This window comes from Anas acuta, chromosome 7 (assembly GCF_963932015.1).
Source record: "Anas acuta chromosome 7, bAnaAcu1.1, whole genome shotgun sequence".
NCBI classification, from domain to species: Eukaryota; Metazoa; Chordata; class Aves; order Anseriformes; family Anatidae; genus Anas; species Anas acuta.
The window spans coordinates 18,912,165-18,940,087 of record NC_088985.1 but is presented as its reverse complement, the minus strand read 5'-3'; the positions used below and the strand labels follow the sequence as shown (position 1 = coordinate 18,940,087).

General features: G+C 43.1%; 2 protein-coding genes across 7 annotated transcripts in view; both read left to right on the top strand.

Moving 5' to 3' along the window:
* MARCHF8 (membrane associated ring-CH-type finger 8) overlaps positions 1-2,803 on the top strand; it is a 91,572-nt gene extending 88,769 nt beyond the window's left edge. For all 6 annotated transcript variants that reach the window (XM_068688168.1, XM_068688173.1, XM_068688170.1 and 3 more), the window contains one exon: positions 1,411-2,803. In XM_068688168.1, the coding sequence (XP_068544269.1) occupies positions 1,411-1,715 (305 nt within the window). In that variant the 3' untranslated portion in view covers positions 1,716-2,803. The remainder of the gene's footprint in view (positions 1-1,410) is intronic.
* Positions 2,804-12,701: 9,898 nt separating this feature from the next.
* ALOX5 (arachidonate 5-lipoxygenase) overlaps positions 12,702-27,923 on the top strand; it is a 30,143-nt gene continuing 14,921 nt past the window's right edge. Inside the window, exons 1-5 of the mRNA XM_068688464.1 lie at positions 12,702-13,010; positions 20,340-20,538; positions 22,339-22,420; positions 24,230-24,352; positions 26,343-26,449. Of these exons, the coding sequence (XP_068544565.1) occupies positions 12,861-13,010; positions 20,340-20,538; positions 22,339-22,420; positions 24,230-24,352; positions 26,343-26,449 (661 nt within the window). The 5' untranslated portion in view covers positions 12,702-12,860. The remainder of the gene's footprint in view (positions 13,011-20,339; positions 20,539-22,338; positions 22,421-24,229; positions 24,353-26,342; positions 26,450-27,923) is intronic.

Here is a 27,923-nt window from a genome sequence, read left to right as displayed (position 1 = left end):
CCCCTGAAGGCAGGGATAGGAGGGACAGGGTGTGTAACAAGGCTGGGAGCGATTGTGGCTGTTTCAAAGTAAACTGTACTGGCTTGCAGAGCACTGGATGCCAACTTGATAAGCAGTTGGAGAATGCTTAGCTTGTGGTTGAAGAGCATCATCTGTGGAGGTAGCTGAGCATCAATAAACCTGCAAACCCACAGAGCCGTTATTCTTTTCAGAACAGAATCACGCTTAAAACAGAACTGTTTTGAATAATTTTTAATTTTAGCTGTAGTTTGATTGTTCATAGCTTCAGTCAGGAAGCTGCTTTGAATGAAAGCTTGTAGTTTGTGTTCTGTCCAACACTTTTTTCTGTGTATGGTAAAAATTGTTGTTCTTTCAATGTAAGGTTTCCATATAATAATGAAAAGCATATGCTGTCAAAGATTTGTAGTCTTCAGGTTATTTTAGCAAATAAATATATTAGATGAACATGACTAGGAAGAGTAGCGGAATGTTTAGTATGTGTTACAATGCTGTCTTTGCTCCCTTCATTTGGATTCTAAATCTGGGGAGTGCTCTGAGGAGCTGGGGTGCATGTGGGGAGTGTGCATACATTTATGAATTCATGTCTGCACAGTGGCAAGCGTAGGCTATTGCTGCCTACAGATAGCATCAGATAGCTCACCTGTGAGTCAGAGGTTCAGATATTAATCACTGGTGGGATTTCATCAGTAGTCATGTTGCAGTGCCCTTTGGGTTTGGGGACTAAAATATTTTCCGTCTTCTCACACTACCATGCATTTCCAAAAGAACAGCGGCCTGCACATTGGTAAAAACTTTGAAGACTTGCCTGTGATTTTGCTATGCTGCTGCTGATTCCGTGAGAAACCTGGAAGTGTGTGATTCAGTGTGGTTTCATATCCATCTTGTGATGCTTATCTTTCAAGAGGAGAGAGACTGAGTGGATTCAGGACCTATAAAAGAAGAAGATGTATAAAATATGTAATCCCTCATTTAAATGTAGGCGATAGAAATGTAACAAGATCCAGTGGCTGAGTGTTCAAGGCACACAAATTCAGGAAAAGTACAGGTGGTTGTTCTTAATATGGCAGATTAGCTTGCTAGAACACTTCAGTATCTTCAACACTTTCCATTTTGCACCAGAAGAGATGCTGTAGTTCAACTAGAAGATACTGGGTCTGATGAGGATAAAATTGTCTGCTCATTCAACATGTTATGTGAACTCAACTAGCTTAGAAGCCTGCATATGTTTAACTTAAAGGGAGAAACAAGGCAAAAAAAAAAAAAAAAAAGGCAGAATACAAACTCTGTGATAGTCTCCTTAAGGAATGTTTTTGAGAGACGCCATATTGTCTACCCAATATTGACCTGGTCCTTTTTATGTATTCATTTTTTTTTCTTTCTTTCTTTCAGGGATTCTAGAATGGCCATTTTGGACTAAGTTGGTGGTTGTGGCTATTGGTTTCACTGGAGGACTTCTGTTCATGTATGTACAATGCAAAGTGTACGTACAGCTATGGAAGAGACTTAAAGCTTATAACCGAGTAATATATGTACAAAACTGTCCGGAAACTAGCAAAAAGAATATTTTTGAAAAACCTGCACTAATGGAGCCAAACTTTGAAAGTAAAGAAATGCTTGGGGTTCACCATTCAGATACAAACTCTTCACATTACACAGAGCCAGAAGACTGTGCTGCAGAAATCCTTCACGTCTGACTGCTGGGTGGGATGGGTGTTTCTGTATGTCCTTGAAGATTTAAAATATCATTGTTTACTGCAAACTGCTCTACCTTTTTAAAATTGGCTAACAGCCGACGGCTGGCAGATGAAGTTTTTTACATTTGCGTTTTGTGGGAATTTTTTTAAATCCCTTTGGCGTATCTGTCAATGTTATCATGGTTGCATACCTCTCAACGTTTCGTCTCACGTACTGGGCTGATCAAAGAGCCACAGGTTACTGAGTAGAATGAGCCTTGGTTGTGGTATTAAGCAAGCCGCTGGTGAACTGTCATCAACTTCATGGAGTCTGTTACTTTAGAAGATGACTCTAAATGATTCTGGAAGACGTGTAGAGTGTTGGTTGTTGTCTTTTTTTCCTGTCTTGTGTTTTTTTTTTTTCTAAGCAGGATGAAGGAGGCTGTCCCAGAAACTGAGGGAAATGAGAAAGCTAGAGTCTAATCTACTGCTAACACTGCCACTAACATTTTGTCTTAGGCAGCAAGTGTAAAATTATGCTTTACATATTGTGATGAGACTCATAAAGCATATAGCACTTTTAAAAATCTTTATTTTGTAATATGTATGTCCAATGAGAATGAAACTTGAAAGAATGTGTCATTTTTCAGAACATTTCTTCATTCTCTACCCCATCCATTCTACTGAAACGTAAACCTCTTGCCTTATTTAAAAAAAAAATTAAAATTCCAACCTGTGATTTCCAACACATGAACACATTATCTTACTAAACATAACACTAAAAAACTGCCTCTTTGGGTTTCCTTTGAGGAACAATGTTTTTTTCAAAGAATGTTGCACTTGTGACTTGTGTTTGGGAAGTAGTGGATGTGTACAGTGTTTGTTTTCAATGCGTAATGGTTTCAATGCTCTGGGGATTGGTTTTGCTTTTTTTTTTTTTTTTTTTTTTTTTAACAAGTCAGGCCATCAACAGACCTGCACCTATATACCTGATGTAACTTTCATTCCGAACCATTGGTTAAGATTTTGTTGGTATATTAGTAAAAATGTGAGCTGTTATGGAAAAAAGATACTTAGTCAATACAGCTGAAATTGGTTTTCCTTCTTTAGTGCTGTGTCATGTGTGAATTACCCAAGAATTTGGCATTGTGAGGGGAAGTACTAAGTTCAAAGTTGAGGAAGTGAATATTACATCTAGTGTATGAATTTAAACATGGTTTTAGTCCTGAGGCGATGAATTACATGGTCAGAGAGTTGCTTTGGCTATTCCTTTGAATTTGGGACTTCTTTTTAATCAGTCAGCTTTAACAAAAAGAGGGGCAGTGTTAAAATCTGTTTGCAGAGCTTTAGACAGACTTACCCATTTACTTGACCGTTCTGCTTCACTGAACCACTGTCCAGTTTCAAGTCATTTAACCAAAGTCTCACATCAGTGGGACTGGGGCAGGTCCGAAGCCCCACTAAAACTCAGCACATGAGGCTTCTGCATCTGAAAGCTAACTTTCTCTACCAGAGCCTAGTCTAAATCTCTGTAAAGTCAATGATAATTTTCTGACTGGTATTAGTAGGAGTTGCCTGGACTTCTCAGTTAGGTAAAAGCTTCTGCTTATTTACTGAGATACTGATTTAAATCCTGAGGTCCAGTTCAGGTTTTACTTTGTCCTTTCCAAGTACAACTTTCATTGGGCATAATCTTTTCATACTAAAATTAGTTGCTTTAACATATCCCAAAGAATAAGAGATCAGTGATTTATTTTTTTTCTTAAAATGTAATATTAATTTATTTCTAAATTAATCTTAAAAAAAAAAAAATGCCTCAGAGGGGTGTATGGTAAGAGAACACACACTAAGAGCTGTTAGAAGAAAAGTGTGGGCGTGCCTCTGTATGATCTCATGCTTGAAGCTTACTGGCTGTGATCTTCATGAACAACATGGTACCTTGTTCTTGAAATGTTTTAAAATATTAAGACTTCTGGACAGTCCTAGCAAATCTGCGCTGGCATGGGTTTGCATACTGTGTGAGGTGTCAGGATATCCCATACTTATGTGATAAAGGCAGAGAAGCCCTGCTAGTACCTGGGCAGCAGTCTTCATGGCCACGTTCATGTAGAGTTTGTTGCCTACACCTGCCATATTTTAAAGTGCAATTACTTGGACCCTTTCCTGAACTCCACTGTGGATGATCCTGCTCTGAGAACTCAGATAGATAACATTGAGTCTTGGTTTGGTTTGTTTTTTGTTCTGTGAAAAGGTTTACTGGATAAACTCAGGTGGGTTGATCAGGTCTTATACACCTTCATCGTTTTCTTCTGAAATGCCCAAGTGCACACGACTTTCGTGTCTGCAAGATGCACAGAATCAGCTGCAGACTGATGCTGTGTGTGTTCTCATCTGATCTGTGGCCACTAAGGAAATGAAATGAAAATGGACAAGTTCTGGTATGAAACCTGTGTGTGCTCCAGCTCACATCTGAGAAGCGAAAGTGTCTGACTGATGTTCTGACAAGCACCAGTATGGCATACTGTAAGATGCTGGTCCTGTTTCAATCACTGTCACAAATGATTCTTGGTGAAGCATTGTGAAATCTCATTTGGCATTTTGGAAGCTCCATGCAACATATGCCAGTTGGTGTTCCGTGTATTCAGGATGCTGAAGTTTTGTTTTGTTTGTTTGTTTTTGCTGTAACCCTATGTATCTTCAACTTGGGAAGAAAAACCATCTCTAGTAAAATCTTCTGGGGAAAAATAATTGCAGATAAAATTGTTTTAGCCAGTGTTGCTGCTTACCGTTCCCTTTCCACAGTAGCTTTTTTTCTGAAAGAAAAGCATAGTATTTAATTCTCTATGCTACTGAGGATTGCTTAAACCAGCAGGAGCTGGTTTGAACCAGAAGAGATCCATCTGTCAGGATTTTTTGTTTATGCTGATCACGCTTGTGCTAATTCTTGCCTGATGTTAACAGGGGGCTTCTGGAGCTGCAGTTCTCTGCTTCTGCATGGTGCTATCAAATGGTGTAAGAAGGCTGAATGGTGCTTTTTCTTTCTTCCTCCTTAAGGAGATTCTGTTGATTTGTTTTCAGCTTCTAGCTGTGAGGCACTGATGCTAGCTCAGGTGAGCGCTGTCCTTTCTGCCCAATGTTGGTAAGGGAAGCGATCATGCCCCCCATCACACCAGGCATTCCAAAACTTCCTTTTGGTAGCTTTCGAAATGACAAATAAAGTCTGACTTTTCTGGTCCTTGTCCTTTCCCCAGGGTTAGCTCAGATTACCCGTGACTTCCCTGAGATGAGAATTTAAATAGGAGGGAACATAGGCTCAATACCATCTACCACAGCCCCTTTGCTAGATTGCCAGAGCCTTTACTGGTATGGCCCAGATGTCTGACCAGACTCCCTTTGCTATTGACTCTTAAGTCCTGTCTAAAAAATCACTGACTATGCCAAGGAAATCTCCCTGCTATGTCGTGTTCAGCGCATCTGCCAGGTCATGAACATGTGTTGTGTCAGAAATACAGGCATATGCTGCATAAGATTGCTTCACTTTATGAGATCATGAAATGTTAAATTACTATGATTTCTCAGGACTTTCTTCAACTGTAATCCAGTATTTTGGGGAGGGGGTCAGTGTTTAAAATGTTTCCCTGGGCTCTGAAGAGGTGGCCAGTTCCACCACCATTACCTGGTGAATGTCATTGAGGTTGGCTTTGCTTCAGCAGGAGGGATTCAACAAAGATTACACCAAGCCTGCAAGGAGCTAGACAAGTCCTGGCCCTCTGTCCCACAGCATGAGAAGTCCTGGGAATCAATAGTAACAACCTGTCCCGCCCTCCTACTGATCAGGGCATCCAGACTACTTGTGCTGGTGCTGTATCGGGAGCAGATTCCTTCTGCCCTGTGTTTTCTGGGTAAGTATCTATTGCAAACTGGGACTCGGCTCCCCTAAAGCTGAGGCGTGTTAAGATACAGATTTCCAGTGTAGTCTGCTGTGGAGGTTGCGGCCAGCAATGAAAGGGAGGTCTGTGTTTCTGGTTGGGTCCCTCTCAAATATGGGTGAAACAGGGCAAATACAAAAGCAAGGATATTGCTGGCTGGATTTTCGCAGCATTATATTAGATATGCAAAGAAAACTTCTAAACAGGACCTTTTATTTTGTGATTATTTTCTAGTTTTGAGATATTGCAGTGTCTGTATATTCCAATGAAGTACTGAAAGCACTTGTCTTTGTATAGAAGATAACTGTTTAAAAATTGCAGCTGATCTTGTACTTAGGTAAAACATTTGTAGATAGGTCATTGTATAACATTAAACAACTTTACACTGGCATGTGTTGTATAGTTTATACAAGACACTTCACAGTTCTGCAGAATTTTTTAGCTAGTAAATTTCTAGTAACTTAAATGTATAGTTTTGTATTCTTTCATGTATGTTCATTTTCTCAGTATTGCCACTTGCAGAATTATTTTTAGTTTCTTAAACTGTAATTGGTTATTTGTGTGTGATACACAGGGTTATTGACTGCAGCAATAAAGTGTTTCTATTAAAAAAAAAAAAAAAGAAACAGAACAAAACAAAATCAGCATAGTATCCATTTTGTTTCAAACAGCATTATCAGCTGAGCCTGGAGAAAAGTTGAGCTTCCCAGTAGTGGGATGATCAAATGAAGTGAGTTAATTTCACCAGAGTGAACCCAGGACCGCATGGCTCTTCAGCATAGGGCGCCAACATGCAGTAGTAGGATCCATGACAATTAGATGTCATAGATCATAAAAGGTTAGTTAATCACCAGAATAAGTGGGTGACTCCTTCATTGCAGTGAGAAGATAAAACTTTGTATAGGTGCTTTGGGGTCAGGTGTAGGAATCGTGGGAAGAGTTGTCTGTTTGTTCCATGCAGGAGGTGGAGAGAGGACTCCTGTGGGCAGTAAAATCTGTGGAGCTTCTTGAGTCAGTGCTGAGTGTTGCTGTGAGTGATGTCTGATGTTGTCATTCTCATGTGCATTGGTGCTGAGCAGATGATGCTCATTACACTGATTCATGTCTAAGAAGAAAGTTTGCATAAGCATCGAGTGGTGGACAATTGCAATAGCTGTTCATTGCATAAAGCACGACTGCAGTGCTATATGTGCTTTCATGGCAAGACCAAGCCTCAGACATGAAGTCTTCAGCAGTTTGTACAGAATAGGTTTCTAGCACCGGTATATCAAGGAAAACTGCTATATGCACTGATATGAGACAGCTTGTAACAAAAGCATAAGTGCCAAAGAGGAAATAAGATCTGAAAAATTGGCAGTAACAGACACGGGGTGGGGGGGTCTCAAAGAGACTCTTAATTTATCTTTCTTTTTAAAGAGTGACTAATTTTGAATTTTATTTCAGGTAAGAAATGGGAGGATATTTAATACTGCAGCCCTAGAGAGGTGTTTTTCATGCAAAGCAAAAATGTCTGTGTCCTGTATTCCTTAGTGAAGCACATCTGGTGATGGTACATGAAACTACTTGTATAAAGCTTACTAAAATGCACCAGCAAATCTTATATACAAAAATACCTTGCTGGAGAGATGGTAAGTGAGATACAGGGCCTGCCATTTGATTGACAGTCTCTGGGCTAAAAAGCTGATAGGCTTCTTAAGGAGCAGAGCCTGTAGAGCTGTTTGGACTCTGGTTTTAAAACGCTTTTGGGATCAGGCACCTCAAGTTAATGACAAAATAACTTCTTCCCTCTTGCAAACCTCGCTTTGATCTGAGAGTCTTGCTGTCACTGTGTGAAGCGTGCCCATCTCCAAGGCAGAGCAGAGCAGTGGCACAGCTGTGGCTCCAGGGACTGAATTTTTCAGCTGACCTCAGGAGCTGAATCCATGTGGTGAGTAGTGACTGTCAGCTGGTGGACAGCATCGGTGTGAGCTGCGTCTTGCACCAGGACAGAGGGAAGCCATGTGAGGCAGGAGGGCAGCAGCAGGGGTTGGGAAGATCCACCTGAGTGTCTTCTAGGAGCTGTGGAGGTGTTAAATGGAGACTGCAGCTGCTGCCTCCCAGCTCCTCAGAAAACCAAGCCCCTTGAGAGCCAGACTTCTGCCTGCTAACCTGATCTGGTTGGACCCCAATGAAAGAGGGCTGAGGGAAGCAGAGGGATGAGGTGCAGAAAGCGGGGTTCACAGGACGCCCTGGCTGGAGAGGAGATCACCTCTCTGCAAGGGCTTTGTCAGGAAGCCACTGTCCAGATTTCCCCATCCTCAGCCTGTTCACCTGTATCATAGTGTGTTTGCCCTTCCCATTCATTCTACTCATGCAACCCAAATTTCCTTTGTCTTCCCTCCAGCCCTTCCTCTTTCACCACTGCCATTATTTTCTCAGTCCTCAGCTTGTCTCTGGGCAAAGTAGGGCAGAGAGGGTTGTGTCAGGAGGAGCCAAATTACGTCAGCATGTGATTCATAAGGATAACTATGGAAGTACTCGAAACTGGCACTGTGTATATAAAGCTCAATGTCAGCCTGACATCCCAGTTTTTCCTGTAAATCATGTGTTTGGCTCCTTTCTCTGATGTGTAGGATGCTCTCTGATGTTTTGGGATTGATGGGGTATGGTGTTACCACAATCCAGACAGTGAGAAGAGGATGCTTTTTCACAGCCTTAGGATGGATGGATGACATCAGAAAATCAGGCAAAAATATCTCATAGAATAAGAACCAGAAGTTTTTAAAAAAAAAAAAAAAAAAAAAAAAATCATCCTGGCCACACAGAGAGGAGGAAGTAATTCAGAAGGGAGGCAGGGAAGGTTTTAAAAATGATAGAGCTCTGGGTAAAAGAAATATGAAACAAGTTCAGTGCATTACTCAGGATAGAATAATTGAAAAAGTAATACTACTCAGAAAGGGTCAAGTGATGGCAAACTTTAAGAATACTCTTTTAAAGTGTATTCTAGAGAAAAGGCAAGATTGGTGACAGACGAGTTGGTAGCTGAAAATAGAGAGGAGACCTTGGCTGGCAGTGTTAAGGGGCTGAATGAAGTTGTCTCAAAGGCTTTAACATCAGAGGAGGGTTTGAAGTAACTGAATAAAACAACCCTGAGGCTGCACAGAGCGGAGGAGGGCGATCACCACTCAGGGTGCGCTTGTTAAATCCCCAAACTTCAAGGAATCGGGCTTGCAATTCCTAACATTTTAAGACTTCACTAAAATTAACCTCCCAACCATTTTTGCTGGGAGCCTGGTGGTGTGCTGGTTTTCTCTGATGCTCTCTTCCGCAAAGACTACCTGCAAGTAGGGCAGACCATGCAAGCTTAGGAGAATTCATCACTATTAGAGCTGTAGGGTCTGGTGTTGGGGAGAGCATGTTCCTTTGTCAAGGGAAATGGTTATCCTTGTGGTTTGGAGAGAACAGAAAATGCCTCTGACTTGATTCCAACTGAGAAAACAGGTGTCTTAGGCAACAGATGTAGTACTTCATATGGGCTTTTTACCCTTCTGCATCCTAAATTAACTCATAAAGTTCCATTGCTCCCTTCCTGAGGATGAACAGAGGTCTTTCTGGAGTCTATCTTGCCACTTGTCTTGTTCTCATGCTTTACTTCTTCATCCTGAAAGTGCTGTTACACAAGGATTGATTTTTTTTCCAGGACCGCGGGATTACCTAAGTCACTCTCCTGCCAGCAAGATGATGGTTAATTTTATCCCAACAGAGCTCTTTCTCATGAAAATTAAATCCAACAGTTGAGCTTTCTGGTAGCACGGGGCCAAAGTAAGTGGAGGCAGAAGTCAAAGGTATTATTTCAGGGATGAATTTGGACCTGCCTGCCCTCAAATTAGAGCTGATATTGTACGTGCCTCTGTTGGGACTGTCGCCAGGGCTTGGGACATTTGCACCAGACTTCAGTCCCCCACAGCTATTCCAGTTTCATGATTCTCAGATCCCAAAAGGTTGGCCCCAAATGCTGCTGCATTCCTTGTCTCTCTGCCTCCTTTCCTCTCTCTTCTTGCAAAATGCCAGAGCAGCACGGCTACATCTGCAGGGGCAGCGAGAGGATTTGCAAATTTCGGGTAAGTGTTTAAGGATACACGGATTGATTAAGGATATTGTGGTAAGCGTTGGTATAGCAACACTGCTTCGGGTTTGTGATAGACTCGACTGGTGTCAGCGTCGCCACCACCTGGATAGCAGAGCAAGGACACCCCGTACTGAGCTTTGCCCTCCTAGAGCTGACGTCTGGTCCCTCCAGCTGGGACAGAAGCAGGCCTGTGAACAAGGAGCTGCTGCTTTCTGGTCTGGTGGAGCAGTGCACTGTTAGCACTTGTGTGTTCTCAGCTACTAAGCCAATGCCCCCTAGATTACTTATGTAGCTTGTAAATTTCTGCAGGCTCTGCTGATCACCTCCATCATTTGGTAATTACCATGTTGCATCATTCCTCCCCATCCCCAGTCCTTTATTAGCATACTTCAGGAGCCATCTGCTGATCCAAATTATCTGTAGCCTCAGGGGAGCTATAAGGGATGTGACATCTTCACAGTACAACCCTGTTTCTCATTGGCAGTGCAAGGAGATTGAGAGGGACAGCAACTGCCCTCCGCTGGGAAGTTCGACACAGTGAATCTGAGCACTGCTTAGAGGAACAGGACCCATGAATAACCCTCCTGTCCCTGCAGCGGGCTCATGCCCTGCTTCCAAAAAGAGGCAAGGAGTTTTATTTCACCATTCTGGGTGTTTTCCCCTACTGCAGGAACAAGGCTACCAGGCAGAGGCAGCGCCTCCTTCCCAGGCCAGGCCAGAGGAAAGCAGGCTGCCTCTGTCTGCGTGCCTGAGCAGCGGGCTCACTCGTCCCTTGTCCTTGTCTTTAGGACACTCACCTTGGATGCAGCCAGGTGATCCAACTGCCTTTTCCAAGTATGGTTTCCTTGTCTGACATCAAGCAACCATCAGGTAAAACACAGAAGAGAATCATGCAGGGGTCTCATATGATGCGGTCTTCTCAGGGGTTAAATAAGGTAGTCACTTGGTAAAAGGGCTGTTTTTGCTTTTTGCACATAGAAAAACGATCTATTTTGTTCGGCAGGATCTTGATATGAAGCATGTGCAATTCTACCAATAGGAAACACTATCATTAATAAATCACTGCAAGTGGAAATTGAGATAAAATTGAAAGGTTCTAAAGGAGCAGACTAAAAAGAGATAGAGTTGTGAAGGGGCCGGAGAGAGAACAACACAATCCTATGGATTTCAGGTACAGGACCAAACACACCAAGTGTTTTCTTTACTGTGTTGGTAAGGGAAGTTGCAGTACTGTAGGGAGACTCCACAGGCATATCTGTGCAGAAGAGGCCAGAACAGTCTGAAAACAAAACCTAACACCCATGGGAATGGGATGGGTTCAAACGCTGCTTGGGAACTGAAATGCAAAGAAATGCGGAAACCCACCGAACAAGGTTTGAACAACGCTTTGCTCCGTATTTGCAGCAAAACCAAAGGTGCCCAGAAGGTGGACTCGTGTCTGACAAAAGTGGGTTCTGAGGCACCGACGTGTGAAAAGATTTTCAGGTAGCTCTGAGTGAAAGCTGACTGTCAGCCTAAATTTAAGAGCTGGTGGCACCTGTGCAAAAATGATGTGTGATTTCTTTGAAATATGCTATAAAGGGAAAATCAAAAGTAAGGAAGGACTTCGGAGTTTGTGGTGCACTTTCATGGGGTCACAGTATCCTTGGAAGGGATTGCGGAGTAGCAGGAAGCCACTTGCTGCTTAAACCTCAGGAGGAGAGATCAGAGCTCTGGGCTGGGGTTCTGCAGCTACCTTGGGTGTGCAATGTGACCATTGCCAGTCTTGCACTTCTGGGTGCTATTTAAAAGCAGCAGCAGACTAGAGACTCATGCTGAGCAATTCCATATAGCCAAAGAAGGCACAGTGATTTATTTTTTTTGTTGTGCCTACATGTAAATACATACTCTCAGTGTGGAAGAGCCTTGATATCTGATGGTGTCACAGTATAGCAAGTGGCTGAGTCTCTGTACAGAAGAGATGTAGGAGACCTCCAACTCGTTTGGAGCTTAGCCCACTGCCGTCACACTTCCCAGACGGAAGAACAGGGCATTGCAGGCTGTCCACAGTGCTGTGTGGCCACCACTGACTACAGTGGGTAAGCAAGCCACACCCCACGTGGATAATTCCAATTTTAGAAGCTGAAGCAGAGCCTCAGTCAGTGTATCTGCGGTGGTGCCCAGCAGCCCAAGTTGCTGCAGCTCACTGTTCGTGCTGGAGGGGGCACGAGGCACTTTGCAGCCAGATTTGCCAGACCAGAAGCTGGCAGAGCCAGTGCTAACTTCAAGCTGCTGATGTCTGTCACTTCTGTCATCTGTATGTGATGGCTGGGGACTGATAATGAGTGCCTCAGGCTGTGAGGAGTGGGTTAATGTGTGTGAGCACAGCAGCTGGGGTGCCAGTGTACCATGAGCAAAGCTGATTTTAGTTTATCACTCCTCAGCTGATTTTAATTGTTCTTGCTCTGGGTGCCTGCCACAGAAATTCACAGCAGCACAGAAACCTGGCTGGCCGCGATGAAGCAAGGTGCTTGGTCTGACCGCAGAGCAACGGAGGCAGGACACTGGGATTTGCAAAAGCCCAGCCTGGCTCCTTTCAGCACGGCATCAGGCGGCTGGGTTACAGTTTGGAGTGAAAATAAAGGAGAATAGCATCGGAGGTTTTGGTGCCTAAGGGCCAAGCGTACAGCATCACACAGCTCTTCACTTGCCCAAACGCTAGCATCTTAATTGTAGCAGAGGCTTGGTGCTTGTAGGCAGGATGCGGACTGTGAAATTGTGGGATTTTTACCGTGGAAATGGTGTGGGATGTGTGTGTGTACAGCGCAGATAGGCAGCTGTGCCGGGACAGGAGGCATTTTGACAAGAGGAGAGGAATTCCTTGCACAGCGTGTGGGGTGCCTGGAGCCGACAGCCGGGTGCCCCGCGGGGACCTGCGGCTCTCGGGTGCGCACAGCGAGGGCGCAGCGCGGCTGTACCCGGAGCGGCCAGAGGGCGAGGAGCACGTCCCCATGTCCCCCCCCGGGGGCGGCCCGGGGGGGCGGGCAGGGCAGAGCCGGGCCGGGCTGCGGGGAGGAGGCGGCGCTGAGCAGCGGGGAGCGGGCAGGAGGCGGCTGGGCTCGGTTCGGCTCGGCTGGGCTCGGCGGGACCATGCCGTCCTACACCGTCACGGTGGCCACGGGCAGCCAGTGGTTCGCCGGCACGGACGACTACGTGTACCTGAGCCTGGAGGGCACGGCGGGCTGCAGCGAGAGGCACCTCCTGGACAAGCCCTTCTACAACGACTTCGAGCGCGGCGCGGTGAGTGCGCGGCCCGGGGCTGGGTGGTCGGGGGGCTCCGGGGCTTCCCTGTGAACGCTGCTTGTGCGCTGCCTGCTAGCGGGTGGTGCTCCGGGGCGGCAGGCAGGGCTGTGCTGCCCCCGAGGTACCTCCTGGGGGGAGCTTCTGGGGGGAAGCGGGATGCCTACCAGCAGAAATGGCCCCCCAACTCCAGGGGAAGCTGGAAAACAGCGAAGAGGTGAGCTGGGCTGGGGCTGGGCAGGTGGCTGGGTCACTCTTGCTGCCCTTGGCTACTGCAGCGTGTGCGTCCTGTCCTCTCTGGGGTCTTGGCACCTTGTCACGGCATCACAGCTATCCGTCTGCAATCTCATATGCTTTAATTTATCCTCACCGTTTTAAGTGGCTTTGAAAGTTTTAGCATAACTCACTTTGGAAATGAGACCTACAGCTGCATGTACAAGTGGGACTTCGCTGTCACGGTGCTGCCTTGCATTGAGGCTTATTTCTACCTATGAGGTTCACAGCCTAAGTCAGCTATCCGGCCTCTTCTGCGTTAGACACCTCAGATATGGTTAACAGAAGTGAGCATTTTGAGGAAGGGTTGATGGTGTATGTAGATATGGTCCACGAATGTTTTTAGTGAAAAGTGCTGAGGTAAGTGGTCTAGAAGGTTCGGAGGTGTGGGCGCTTACCAGCTGCTGCTGTTGAAATTATTTTCCTTCATGATTAAACATTCATTTGCATAGAGATTTTGTTATCCTAATCTCCCAGATGGGTATCCTCTTATTCTTCTTCCTTTATCCAGTGAATAGTCACATACTTAACAAAGTAAGTAATGTTAACCAAAGCTTAGCGTTAGCGAGAGAGGTTGAAGAAGACTTCAGAGTATCCTGCAGACTCAGGGCTAGGGTGCTCGCCCAGGAGTGAGCCCTTCCTGGCTAAGGAGATGAGCACTGAGTGATTCCTGCGACCAGGCAGTCTGCTCTTATTCCTAGGCTCCAAAAGAGGGCTTCAGGATCTTTGAGAGGTGGCTGGCAGTACTTTGAACATCTAGGGAGACTGGATCCTGTCACAGGGAGCAAATGCCATGATGTGAGCATCAAGTGTATGCCCAGCAGCTGTCGGGGAACTGCTGTGGGAACAGGTCCAGCAGGGACAGAAGTGTGAGCATTGGGCTCTGCAGGGCGAGGGGGCGAGGAGCAGAGGTTGGTGGAGCTTGGTAGCTCTAGAGCAGATCTGTGCACCTAGAAAAAGCCTTTATGTTCACCTCAGGATTGTAGCTTTTAGGTAGATTTGACAGGATTTGTCTGTGTAAAAATGTTTAGCTAGCATTTTAGACAAAATATTTTGTTAGCTAAGTAAGTTTTCTGCGACAGGGTCCATCTTTTGTTTTTCTGAACTTGTTTCCAACTGCAAAGGTCCTTGACAAAAACCTTTACTTTTCCTAGTACCCAAATTAATTATTTCCGTTCATTGTTATTTGTTTGTCTGATATGAGAACTATGCAGTCTTTTCTTAATGTGGTCTGTAGTATGCCTGGTTTATGGGATGTTTGCAGTATGATGTGCTAAGTTTAGTTGCTGCAGGCATTTTCTTGGACAGCGCTGTGGATTTCTCCAGGCACCTGTTCAGGTAATGCTATGCCCAAAACACTGTAAGTCTTACTAATATATTGTGCAAAGAAAGAAGAAAAGAAAAAATACAAATACACAACAACAACAGAAAACCCATCCTCCCCCCCCCCCCCCCCAAAAAAAAAAAAAAAAAAGAAAAACACACAGAAGGTAAAAAGAGTTTCGGGTTGGTTGGTTTGTAAAATGCAGCAATTGAAACCAGTTCTGTCTTGGTTTGTCACTAATATCCCTATAACTTTCTTTTTCTGTCAAGCAATTTAAATGTAATCGCACAAAAAAAAAGGGGGGAGGCATTTTTCCTGTGGATAACAACAGTTCTACAGTACTATCTTGTAAGGCTTTGTCCACTTTACGGTTTCATTGCTAAATGTTGGGCCAGTCTCAGTAGTTCTGGTAATGGCTTCATTTAAATTAATGCAAATTGTGACTTTTACTAGATACAGTGGATGAGGGGCTCCAACCACTCCTGAATGGAAGATTTGTGTGCCAAACGTTGGTAGAGGGAGAGGGGTGAGGAGAAAACTGAGGGGGCTTGCACAAAGGCAGCTCAGTTTTAGTTTTAGTCTGACTTATTCCAAGTGCTGGACGCGGGCAATTTAGAAAGCCATAGCTGCGCTTCTTCACTCACTGTTTTTTGAGTAAGTTCCTGTTGGTGCAGAGCAATTTCAGCATGAGTGTCATCGTGTCCCTCAGTTCTGTTTTCTTCCTGTTACCCCTTCATCTGCTTTTTGCTGAAACTCACTCACAACTATTTCCAGAAGGGAAGTACAGCTCTGTCTGCTTTGAGCTTCATGCTTACAGAAAGGGTGCTGCTCTGTCATCCCTGCTGCAGTATTAGGCTGGTCAGCAGGAGGCTCCCCTTAATCAGAAAGAGATGAGGTTATACAGAGAGTAAATAGCTGGACAGGATGCTGCGGGAGTTTGGAGAGTCCAGCAGCTGTCACGAATTCTGTTCTTTCACTCTGAAGTCGGCTGTATAAAAGCTCCTGTCACCTCTGTCTCACTGTGCAGACATCAAGGGCACCATGTGTTTACCAGGAGACCTCATGCAATGGATACAATAAGAGCCTTGAACAACTAACCTTCAGCATTTTTCAGGACCTTGCACCATCTCCATCACCTGATGTACTGTTACTGCATTAGCAAAATTGCATTAGTTTAATCTCAGTTATTCCTTAGTCTCCCTGGTTTACAGGTAGAGAAAGCTGAGTGAAGAGGGAATCCTTGCTTCCAGAATTACCATTGACATGGAACCATGATGGTCATAAAATGGCTAAAAACCCTTGGGAACATTTAGGCTAATTGAATGTCCTTTTTGCATTACACTGACAATGACTTAGACAACTATTTTAGGGCTCTTGTAATATTCTCAAAGAGATTTTTACCAGAGGAACGGGTTTGTTCCCATTCCAAAGGCTTGGCTATCAAATTGACATTTCTATCAACAGATTGAGTCTAGTTCACATTGCTGTTTAATTTTAATCCTAGTTGTATTTATGTAAGTGTGAAATTACAGGAACTATAGACATAAATATATGAGGATTCTTTTTTAATGGAGGTTAGCTAAACATTTAGAGAAGAGCAATTTTAAAAAGAGTTGTCAGGCCTTGAGCAACAAGGATTTGGGGAAACGGTTTCAGACTTTCTGTGCCATACTAAACACTTGACAGAAAGAGGTTTTCGTGAGGACTTGAACTAAAAATAGTGCAGTATGTTTCCCCTGTCCAGACACTGTCTTTGTTCAGACTGTGTTTCTTCTGTACATGACTAACTCTGGAACTGGAAATTAGTGAAAAGTTGGAGGAAAAAAAAATCCCAAATAGCAAAATACAAAGCAATTCTGATCCAGATGTAGTTTACTATTGCTCTATAGGTTATTGCATTAGTCTTGATGTGTTTAAATTCCTTTTGCAGTAATGAACACAAGCTATTTGCGTAGCTTTGTGGTTTCATTGGGTCCGTGTCTCTGAAAGGTGGTTACTTCGAGCTCTGGACTGCCAAATGCAACAGGATTGTGTTGAAATTGAAAGGAGAATTAATTTTGTGTTGTAATTGTGTAAAGAGGTGCATGAGCAGGAAGCGACCAAGTTTGAGATAAATGGTATGATAGCCTGAGACTAGCGGCTCTTTTGCAAGGTGCTGTCTGGTCTTAGAAAAGGCACACGGAATTGCAGAAACACTGACTCAATGCGAAACCTGAGCCTGGTGAAAATTTTGTTGTTACAAGCTTATGGTCACTCCTCTTATTGAGAAAATGAGAAGTTGCAGGGAAATGAACCTGAATTAGAAACAGTTCGAGTACTACATTCTGGAAAGAAAATTTGAAGAATGGGAAATAATCTGAGCCTATTACCTATGTTTTCTTGGCATCATCCAGAATTGCTTGTGTCGATCAACAAGTGAAGCTGAGAATGTTGGACAAGGGGGGATAGGCAAAGATCAGGGTGATATTTGCAACCCGCATTTGTGGGAGGAAGGCATCTCCATCCATTTAGCCCAGGAGCACAGGTCCTGCAGTCACAGATCACCATAGCGGTGGCTTAAGTCACTGTTATGGTGATTTCTGAGAAAAGCTGCTTAACCTTTTTCAGTCTCCACATCTGGTTCAAAATCTTGAATCATCAAGGGAATGGATTTACCTGTACACATTATGCTTCTAGCTGGTCTGGGACAGTGTGTGTGAGAGGGGTGAAAGGGCTCAAGATCCAGCAACATAAGCATTCAAAATGTTTAGGATTAGTTTATTATCTCTACTAAAAGAACTGTTTCTGTTCTGCTGGGGTATGCAAGAAGGAAGAGAGGCATCGTTTTAATATGCTGACTGAAATCTTAGCTCTGGGATTTTCATCTCTCAGCTCCAGTCCTGGCAGGCAAGCTGTCGTTCCAAGCTTGCCAAGGACTGCCATGCTGTTTGTGAAGCACAGTTCCCCTGTTTGCTATCACCTTGTTTGCATGGGTGCACTGTTGACAAAAACATTGCAAATTCTGATTTAAGACATGATAAGCCTGCTTTTAAAAGAAACTGTTTGATGTCTTTAGCTTTAGTAGGAAAGGGGGAATATAGCTCAAACTGAGATTAGTCTGTTAAGTCTCAGCATATCAAAATGCATGATGCTGATACTAATTTTAAATATTGGAGCTTAAAGTGAAATTAGGCTGCGTATTAGAAGAAATTTCAATATATTTGTTGGTGTGAAGCAACTTCATAAGAGTTGTAGTGTAGCAATCTGGCTTGAACAGTTTCGAAGCTTATTGAAGAACATCTTTTGGGGAAGACAGACAGACAGTCTTTCATTTTCTGCAGCTTGGACTTCAAAGCCTAAAGGGTTTGGTTGTTTATTTTTCTCTCATTGCTGTGAATCAATTAGATGTGATGAACTTTATGAAAGCTGGTAGTTTCATGAAGCAAGTTGTGAGAGAACTAAAGTCTGTCATCCCAAATTTTTGGTGGACAGATAGATGTCTTCATCCTGAAGTGATTATCACAGATAGTTATTGATGCACAGCTCACAGAAAAGGGTACTTGGCATCAATAATGTGGGAAACTTGGGTTAAAATGAGAAAGAGGATACTGAGGGGTCCTTCTTAGCCTGTGTGTTCTAACTGTATGAGTGCTTTCATACTTTCATAAACTTTCATACTCTTACTTTCATAAGAGTTGAAATAACAGGTACCATCTGGAGACATTTATAAATTAAATTAAATTAAATTTATAAATTTAATCTGGAATTTAATCTTGCTTTACTTTTCAGTTTTGGTCCTTATGTGAAATAGCTGCCTTTTTTTTTTTTTTTTTTTTTTTTTTTTTTTTTTTTTTTAGCAAATAAGACAGTAATAGTGGGTATATATCAAATGCCTGGAGAGAGCTTAGAAAGTCCTCCTGAAAAGAACAAGTAGAGCACGGTGTCTAGGCAGAGAGCCAAATGACAAAGCACATGCAGGCAGGTGAATGCCTAAAGACCCTGCAGCTTATAGAGGAAGAGTAGCTCACCCTTTCGATATCAGCAACTGATTTGTTTCTAAGATTATTGTCAGCATTTAGAAAACACATGACTGAATGCAGTCTCTACTTGTAACCGCGTTATGCTTACCAGATCATTGCGCAGAGCGGGGTTTGGCTGCTGCCCTCCTGACTGCTGTAGCCAATTCTGCTTTGCTACAATGAGCACTTGGCTGCAACTATTTGCCCTTAGTTGTTTATGCTGTTGGAAAGTGAGAGTCAATTTTCATTCTCCAGAACTGCCTAGCACCATGTGGTTCCTTACTGGTCATACTGGAAATGATTACTCATTTCTTTCTGTTCTGATAGTTCAAGTGCTACCAGAACTACAGTTTGCTCGGTGCTGTCCCTGCATGCAGTAGAAGAGTGCATCTCCATGAGTGGACTAAAACACCTGTCTTTGGGATAAGAGTTCACCATCCTAAATACACTAGGCCAATTAGTGAGGCGCTTAATCCTCATTCATCACAGCCATTACTCTGGGTTGTAGGTGCTTAGCACAGGCAAGAAATGCTGAGGGGAGCAGCACGTTCACAACCAGCTTTCTCCCAGGCCTGGTCATGCTGCAACACTGAAAATAGCATTGTGGGAAAGAGGATTTTCACAGTAAACTGGTGCCTGACCTTGGTGGGTATTTTGCTTTGTCTGGGTGACTGCTTCTTGGTGGTCCTCAGTGAAGCCACTCATTGCACCTCAGTAGCTAGAGCACTTGGCTGCTTAGGTTTGCTGTTGCACATGGCCACAAATACACACTTCCTGGCAAGGCTGAGCAAGGTGTCTTGCCTTTCCTAGCAAGGCCTATAGAGACAGAACCACGGTTTCTGGGGCCTGTCCCCATAGGCAGCTGGTGAGGACACAGCTGAAGGGGGAGGGGTGCGCAGCCCAAGCCTTCGGTACCCACTCAGTGGAAAGCTCCTGTGTATGGGAAAGGACTAACCAAACTAGCTACTGTGCCACTCTGAGGTCTCTACTCATTGCGGGAGTTGAGCCTTTGAGCTAACTCTAAACTAAAGAACTAAGCCACATTTCCACATGCTGACTTGTTTTCTGTGAAAGACTGAGTGCCTGAAGATCCTGAAGTACATACAGAGCTAGATGGTGTTCTTGTGAACCTTGCTTTCAGTTAGCTGCTTATATTCCTTCGTGAATCTGAGTGATACAGACAGAAAATGCATCATTGTCCTCATTTTTAAAATGGAGAACGGAAGCAGACCAGCCACAAGAAGCAAGAGGCAAAAGGAATTCAGGTGGTCTGGGTGCTGTCCTGAGTCTGAAACCCATCTGAATAATACACACCGATCTTTTGGTTCTTAGTCCAATGTCTTGGTCTCATGGTCATCCTTCCAGTCCAGTTGTATGAACAGACTTGCCCAACCAATGTCTCTTTTGGCTATTGCTAGGGTAGTAGCAAATGCTTTCATGGTCTGTAGATTTTTCTCAGACTTGCAAACAGTTGAAGGAGTAATACCATTTTTGCTTTGCATGCAAAATGTTTCTTTATTTCTGGAGTGCTCTGCATGTTATTTGTTCTTTTATTCATCTGTCTATTGCATTTCAGTTCTATAATGGCCCTTCCTTTTCTCAACCAGTGGAAGCGAGAAAGTTCTGTTGTACCCATGCCATAGCAGGCCACTGGGAAGTCCAGGTATGCTTGTGTAGTGCTGGTTGTGCTCCCTGTGTATGCAGTGGACCATTGACTGTATTTCTGCTCTGTAGGTTGACTCCTATGATGTGACAGTGGAAGAAGACCTTGGAGAAATTCAGCTAATAAAAATTGAGAAACGAAAATACTGGTACCAAGATGATTGGTACCTTAAGTATGTCACTGTAAAAACGCCACTGGGTGATTATCTGGAATTTCCATGTTACCGTTGGATTACAGATGAAAAAGAGATTGTCCTTCGAGATGGAAGAGGTGAGCACCTTAAGAAACCAGATTTTCTGTGGAGTTCCCAGAATTCTCCCACTGCTCATTCCTTTTTCCCACTGTACCTCCCAGTCTTCTCTATCATGTGGAGAACCATAGCCAGAACCCTTCTGCATCCTAGGGAATGGGCAGTCCCTGCTGACAAGCACCACTTTCTTTTGTCAGGCTGGACACTGGTGGTTGAGTTGGATGTTTTGGGAAACACATGCAAGGGAGCGCTCTTTCCTTTGCTCAGTATGCTGGTCTTGAAATTGAAGGCTGACCCTAATGCCAAATTTTTGTCTGTTCCACATCTCCGTAGCCCTTTTGAGCTAGTATAATTGATGTCCCATCTTTGTTTCATGCTAAGCCCCTAAATGGCCCATGATTAATTGATTGGAAATTGTCTCATTTTCCTGAGAGTAAAATAAAATCCCAAAGTAGGTTGTTCAGCAGGTGCAAGGACTGACAGGAAACAACAGCTCCACTTTTTGCTCCTTCTCTTTGCATGTTATCAAGTCCAGGAGAAAGCAGGGTGAGATAGATATGGCTGCTGTAAGTAGCAGAGACCGACTGAGAGAAGCGTTACAGCACTTCTGTGCTGTGTTCAAAGTAGCCTGCTGGTCCTGAAATTTCTGTTTTAACAGTCTTCGATTACCCACTTACTGTGATCAGGGTTGGGGCAGGTTTTTTTCACTGGTGTTTCCTTGTTCCCCTCTGTGTTTTCCTAGTATCTGTTGCTGTGGAAGGCTGCAGCATGAATGCCTAAAAACAGCTGACAATATACGAAGCGATTGAAATAAATGCTTGTCTTCCCATTAATCTGTTGGCTGCCTGGTCAGACATGCTGCGTGCTGAAAAACTGTTTAAAGCCTTTTGTCATGTCATGACAACCATGTGTCAGTTTCCTTATTTTTGTTCTTTGGGGGGGACTTTCCATACTTCATAGTTTGATTTGTAGCAACTGCAACCTTTCCTTAAAAAGCAGCTTTTCATGGCATTTGGAGTATGGTGAGGTAGAGGACAAAATCAAGTGAAACCCTGTTGGTAACTTAAACGCAACCAGCTGGAAATTGTTAGCCATATGTGTTAACAATTACATTACCTCTGAAGTGTCCAACCCCAAATACCTATTTCCGTGGAACTCCTAGGGTTTTATCTGCCTTTTCATTTGCATATGTAAAGCAAGCCATATACCTTGCCCTTTCTCCTGATCACTAAGGAAGTCTCTGTTATTTAGTGTTATAGTGAATATGTGGCCAAAAGAGCAAGCTGTCAGGGAACGAAGCCTACCTGGTTTTCTTTCTGTTTTCATAGCACAAAAATATGATCATTGCCCCAAGCTGGTCAAGGAGAGTACAGTGTAAGGAGAGAGGGTAGGACATGTTTCCCAGTGTTGTTTTTTAACTTAGAAGGTTTGCTAGAATAATATTGTGGTTGTGATTCCTTTGATCACTGAAAACACCCTTACATGCTGAAATATGAAATTAATTCCCATGATCCTATTCAGACCATTTAACACCAGATAAGTGCAGCAAGTGTTTTATATAGAGTTAAGACAGATGTTCTTAGCTTATCCAAATTTCCTGCCTCTTGGAGGCACCAAGTTAGGAGCTTATCTCCTTCCACAGACTGTGTGGGGACCTGCATTTCTACTTGAGGTACTCAATTGCATCATGTGAGCATTTACAGAAACTTTCTAAAGGTATAGGTCAAAAGTTTGAAGGTTTGGAAACATTGCTGTCCTCCTCAAGACCTGCATGGGGATAGAGAAACCTCATAACCCTGTCTTTTTTCCCTGGTTCACAGCAAAGCTCCCTCGGGATGACAAGACCCAGATTCTCAAGCAGCACAGACGTAAAGAGCTCGAGAACCGTCAAAAAATGTATCGGTGAGTCTCTCATAGCTCCCCGGAAAGTCCAGGGCCTCTTCTCATCAGATGTCAGGGGTTGGAAGATCATCATATTCCTCTAAATATTGAATTGCTGGGTAAAAAAAAAAAAAAAAAAAAGAAAAAGAAAAAAAGAGTTTGCATGTTGGCCATTTATGCTTTTTTACATTAGATGGAATTCATGTAAATGACGGCCATGCTGCTGCAAGTAACGTTACGAGATACTTGAATCCCAGATAAGCCTGTCTGGAAGATTTAAGCTGGAATTCAAAGGTACAGTCTCTACATGTGTACAGCCTCTGACCTACAGTTGTTCTTTCAAGAATGGTCAAAGACAGATTTAATTTGCATGTTGCAAGCTGTACTCCAGTTTTGGAATATCATCTAAGCACGTCATCTCTTAGCAGAACTTCCTTGGCTGCTCTAGCAAGTTAGTTTTAATTGCTTCTTGCACAAGGTGCAGTGGAAGATCTGGCCCTGTTTGAGTGGTCTGGAATGTGCCTTCAAAACACAGTTGTATGACCCACCTCTATACTGTCATGGACCTTCCTAATCAAGAGAAGGTCACAACAAGAAAATGCTATCTTTTATCAGTGGGCAATTCCAGAAGACATGCGTTTCCTTTCTGTAGAAACATACTCTCTGTTAAAAGAACAAAAGTTTCTCTCACTTGCCCCTCCTTATCAGTAGAGAATAACACTGGGTCCATTCAGAATTGCTGGATTGAGGTTTGGCATATGTGTTGTTGATATCATTTGACTAAGAAAAGATCTTGAACACAAATGATGGGAAACAGCAGAGGAAAAGCTAGATCATAAAGATGGGTGGTACAAAATGTTATTTATGTATGCAAAAAGGAAGGCAAAACCACTTTTAATTCCAGGAAAATAGCAATTTGCAGTTCATGTGCATTAACAGACAGTGCCCAATGCAGTCTGTGTGCAGAAGGAGGTTTGGAAATATCATCAAAACCTTCTTTACAAATTGCCCTGCTTTCTTTTGAAGTAAAAATGGGGCACAGTGCAAGATCCTACATTGCAAAAAATGAGTGCCATGAAGGTGAGGCTTTTCTGAGGAGCTGAGGCAAGACTCTGTGTATCTCTGGTAGAGTTGCCTTTTGGAGGAAACTAAATACATGTCTGAGTACGTTAGATGCTAGTCATTTCACAGTATTTTTGGCAAATTTAGGGCTGATAATATTCCTGCTTAGTGATTTCTGCAGTGCCAGTTGGGTAAAGCATCATTTTTATCTTATGGAGGTAGCTGTCTGAGCATGCCTTTGGTCAGCAGAGACTTGTGCAAGTCAGTTACAACCCCTGTGTGTTTCTGTGTCTGTCTTCCTGTGTCTTTCCACTGTACAAATACAATTAACAAAACCTTAACACATCACTGCTTACTCAAAATCTCAGGTTATTAATTTCACACTGTTAGGCTGTATTTCGTGAGGCTAATGTGATCAAACAGTGTGCATTACACAGCTGTCTTTCTCTCTGCCCCCTCCCCTCCCAATAAATTTGTAGCTACTGACATTTTCAACCAAATGTGACAGGTGTTTGGAAATATCACAGATAATAAGATACTTTGGGTTTTGTGAAAGTAGGTGGCCAAGTAGATGCCTTCTATTGTACTTCAGGTTTCTGTAGGTTACTGGTGGGTATTAATGTAGCGTAAGTCACTATTTTTGTCCCAAATGAGTCTGCTGCAAGTTTTCTTTATAGCTGAGTCACAGTAGCAGTGCAGGTGAATGAATGATACAGCTCTCATGCGGGTGAGGTTATGTAGTTAATCCAATCTCTCTTGTTTTCTCAGCTGGAAGGAGTGGCATCCTGGCTTTCCACTGAGCATTGATGCCCATTCTCACAGTGAACTGCCCCGTGACATCCAGTTTGACAATGAGAAAGGAATTGACTTCGTCCTGAACTACTCTAAAGCGTAAGTATCTGTGGAATTTTGCAAAAACTTTTTTAGTGCAGGATAAGGATGTGTTCACCTTTTATGTTTCATTGAATCTCAAAATTGCATTCTTTTCTCCCAGCTGGACCTGCAGTCAAATAAAATAGGAGAAAAAAAAATGAAGGAAGAATTGTCTTGTTTTAAATCAGTTTTTTAAGCTTTTCACTCTTGGAACTGCCTATGCCTCTGCATTCTTGCTAGACTGTTTTGGGTATAGACAGGGGGAGGAAAGGCTCTGATGAAATGCACAGGAAGAAGAGTTATTGTCATGTTCTATCTTAGGCATCTAACTTAGTGATCAGTGTCACCCACTGAAGATATTCTCTCCTCTGGCTATTTGGGAAAATTAGGCCTTTCAGTCAGATACCAAAAGATGGTATCAGGGTACCCTTGACACCTGGCTGAAGAAAAGCTGTTCGCAGCAGCTCCTCACTTATATGATGATAGGTGTGGTTAGCCACATGGGAGTGTGTTCTGCCTGTGGCAATAAAGTCACGACCCACCCACTTGCACATCTCATGTCATTGAAAATGGAGTCCAGACTGTTGGGTGGGCCTGAAAAATCCCACTGAGCTCTTTGAAATAATACAGGGTTAATGAGGAAAATAGGAGCCCTTTGGCCTCTGAGTCTACTTTGGAGCTGTCTCCCAAGGCCAAGCTGCATCATGCTGTATCAAATGGTGAGGTAGCCTGTGGTGAGACCAGGCTGCTCTAAGATCACCTACAATCACCTACATCTGTGATTCTGATAATATGCTGGTCCTTCCGTGTTTTGGAAAGATGTGCCTCCCAGGACATCAGATGGGGGCTTTGACATCAAGCATAGGTCAATAAGAGAAGTAGGGAGCTTAACAGCCCATCTAGCCTCCTTCCCTACCAGTCTGCAACATATTGTCAGAGATCCTGACTCACAGCCAAGTAAAACTTGCAAAACATTTAATAGAGTGTGGGGACTTTTGTTGTTGTTTTTGTCTTTGGCTGTAAGGGCACATAACTGTGAAATAGAAATCTGAAGCTTTGTTGTAGATAGCCAGTCATTCTGGAGAATTGGTATTACACAAAAGACATTTTCCCAAGGAACAGCAATGTTCTTGACTGGCATGTTTGGTTGAAAATCTACACTTACGTTTTTGGCTGGGTAGACTGAAAAGCTCTGGGGAATTAGTTTGATAGTTCCTATCTAGCTACCCTGTTGTGCTCTGGGGGCTTAGGATAGCTATCTGCACAGCTGAGCTGAAGGCATGGGGTCTTCCTTTAGGTTGGGTGCTGTAGGAAGGAAGACACCTGAGGTGTGTTTGAAAACCCAAGGGCAGGCACAGTGGAACAGTGGACAGGGTACAAGCTTAAGGTACAATGTGAGAGTTGTGAGAGTTATATGGGACTAGGGAGTAGTGGAAAAGAGGAGGGAAAATTCCGTTTCTTGGGACATGCAAAACTGAACTTAGAAAGAAAGAAATATAGCTGGGAGATTCCTTTGTCTGTTGCAGGGTTGGACCTTCAGATGCTGTTGGCAGTGTATAATTCCTTAGATTTGCAGAGTATTAATCATGTGTATTGATAATTATTGGGGATAATTCTGAAGGCTTCAGGTACTTATATGACCTATACTACCAGCAAGCAGAGACCCTCACCCAGGTTTTTTGCCCTCTTCAGCCATTTCTAATGCAGTTCATTTTAGTGTTTCCTCAGTCTTAGTGTACTGTTTATAACTCCAGGCTTCTGGAGTTGTTCATCCGTCAAATTCTGTTTGGGAGGATTTCCTGTGACTCTGTGGTCTTTCTTTGCTCTGTTATCTTCCCTACCCATCTTTGTGCAGTGAATGTGCTTTTCTTTGCACATTTGAAGTGTTAGTGAAAAGTCAACCTTATTCTATATCCACTGTCATCTAATCAAAATAAGTTCTTTCTATTTAATAACAACAAGTTTAGCATTTATGTAGCATTTATTCAGGACTTTGTTTTGTTTTTAGAATGGAGAATCTTTATATCAACCGGTTTATGCACATGTTCCAGTCCTCCTGGAGTGACTTCGCGGATTTTGAGAAGATCTTTGTGAGAATCAGCAACACAATCTCTGGTGGGTTTACCAGCATTTGCTTGTGTTTGCGTCATCAAATGACTAATTTGTTGTCGTGAACATATCTGATTAGGATGGAAGTGGCTGTTCTACACTTCTGTTCTCACATTATTTATCGTAAACAGACTCTAATGTTAGACTGCTGATCATAGTAACAGACTGAAAGACCAAAAGGCGAAGTTACTGTAGAATCATGGAGCAGTTTGGGTTGGAAGGGACCTTAAAGGTCATCCAGTTTCAAGCCCCACCCCGCCACAGGCAGAGACACCTCCCACTAGATCAGGTTGCCCAAAGCCCAATCCAACCTGGCCTTGAACACTTCCAGGGATGGGGCATCCACAACTTCTCTAATTTATGATGTCATACAAGCTAAAACTGCTGGGGATTGCTCAGTGATGTTCTCTGTCCTAAGTTATACCAGAGATAATATAAATGATTGGATATATATAAATATATCCAAAAAATATATAAATGAAATGGGGAAAAAAAAAAGAGAGAAAATAGTCTCTTCTGGCTTTTAGAAACCTATTTTTGAGATATGTGCAAGTCCCATTGAACGAATTTTCAAATGTATTTAGCATTTAAACCTGAAGATAGTTTAGTGGGGTTTTCAGAGCATATTAACTATTAAGGCCTTTTTGAAAGTTTGCTTACATATCTCCCACTTCAGCCACCTAAATACATGAAAAATCTGCCAAGAGTTCTGTTTGGAAATGTTCTTCAGTAAAAGTTAGTGCTAGGATTAGCCCTCTGTCCCCTTGCATAGTCCAAATTAAAGTCTGTTACCTAACATCCCAGCCATTTGCCTGGTCCTGGTTATGCTTCTGCTAAAGCTCCTGGCTCCTCATTCCAGTTCTGACATGGGGAGGTTGCCACTGCCTCAGTTCTGCTGTAGCTCCCCTCTGTCAGTTCTCGTGGACCATCTGCATCAGTTATAAGGTGCAACTCAAATGCTTTTGGTGGTAAGTTGTTCCTAACAGGGGTCGTTTTGACAGAACTTGTTCTAAGCATGAAAATGCATTCCATCAGTCCAGCAGGTCTGGGTACGGGTTGTGCAGAGCTGAGAATGACCTGGGAGCTGTAGCTTCTTTACCTAGTTCTGCTGCAGACAAAATAGGCCGTCAGACCACAACCAGAGGAACCATAATTCTTACTGGAAATTAGTGCAAGTTAGTGCTTAAAAAGGCTTGTGGCATCTACCCAAAATGTTACCTCTTAAAAAATGTGTCAGAATTACTGGTGCATACTGCATGAAATGTGGCATTGCATTTACCATTTCATGCTGGCATCTTCTTACTAGAAAAAAATAACTGTAAGGGCCTGAGTTTCACTTTTGTATTCATGCTTATTTGGTTTCTGGAGTATCTTTGGTACTGCTAAAACTTCCACTGATGTAGTATTCAGATACAAAGAGAAAATTCTTCTTTTCTTTAATCCTTTTCAGTATGAAATCTTAGCAGTTATTTGAAAGTTG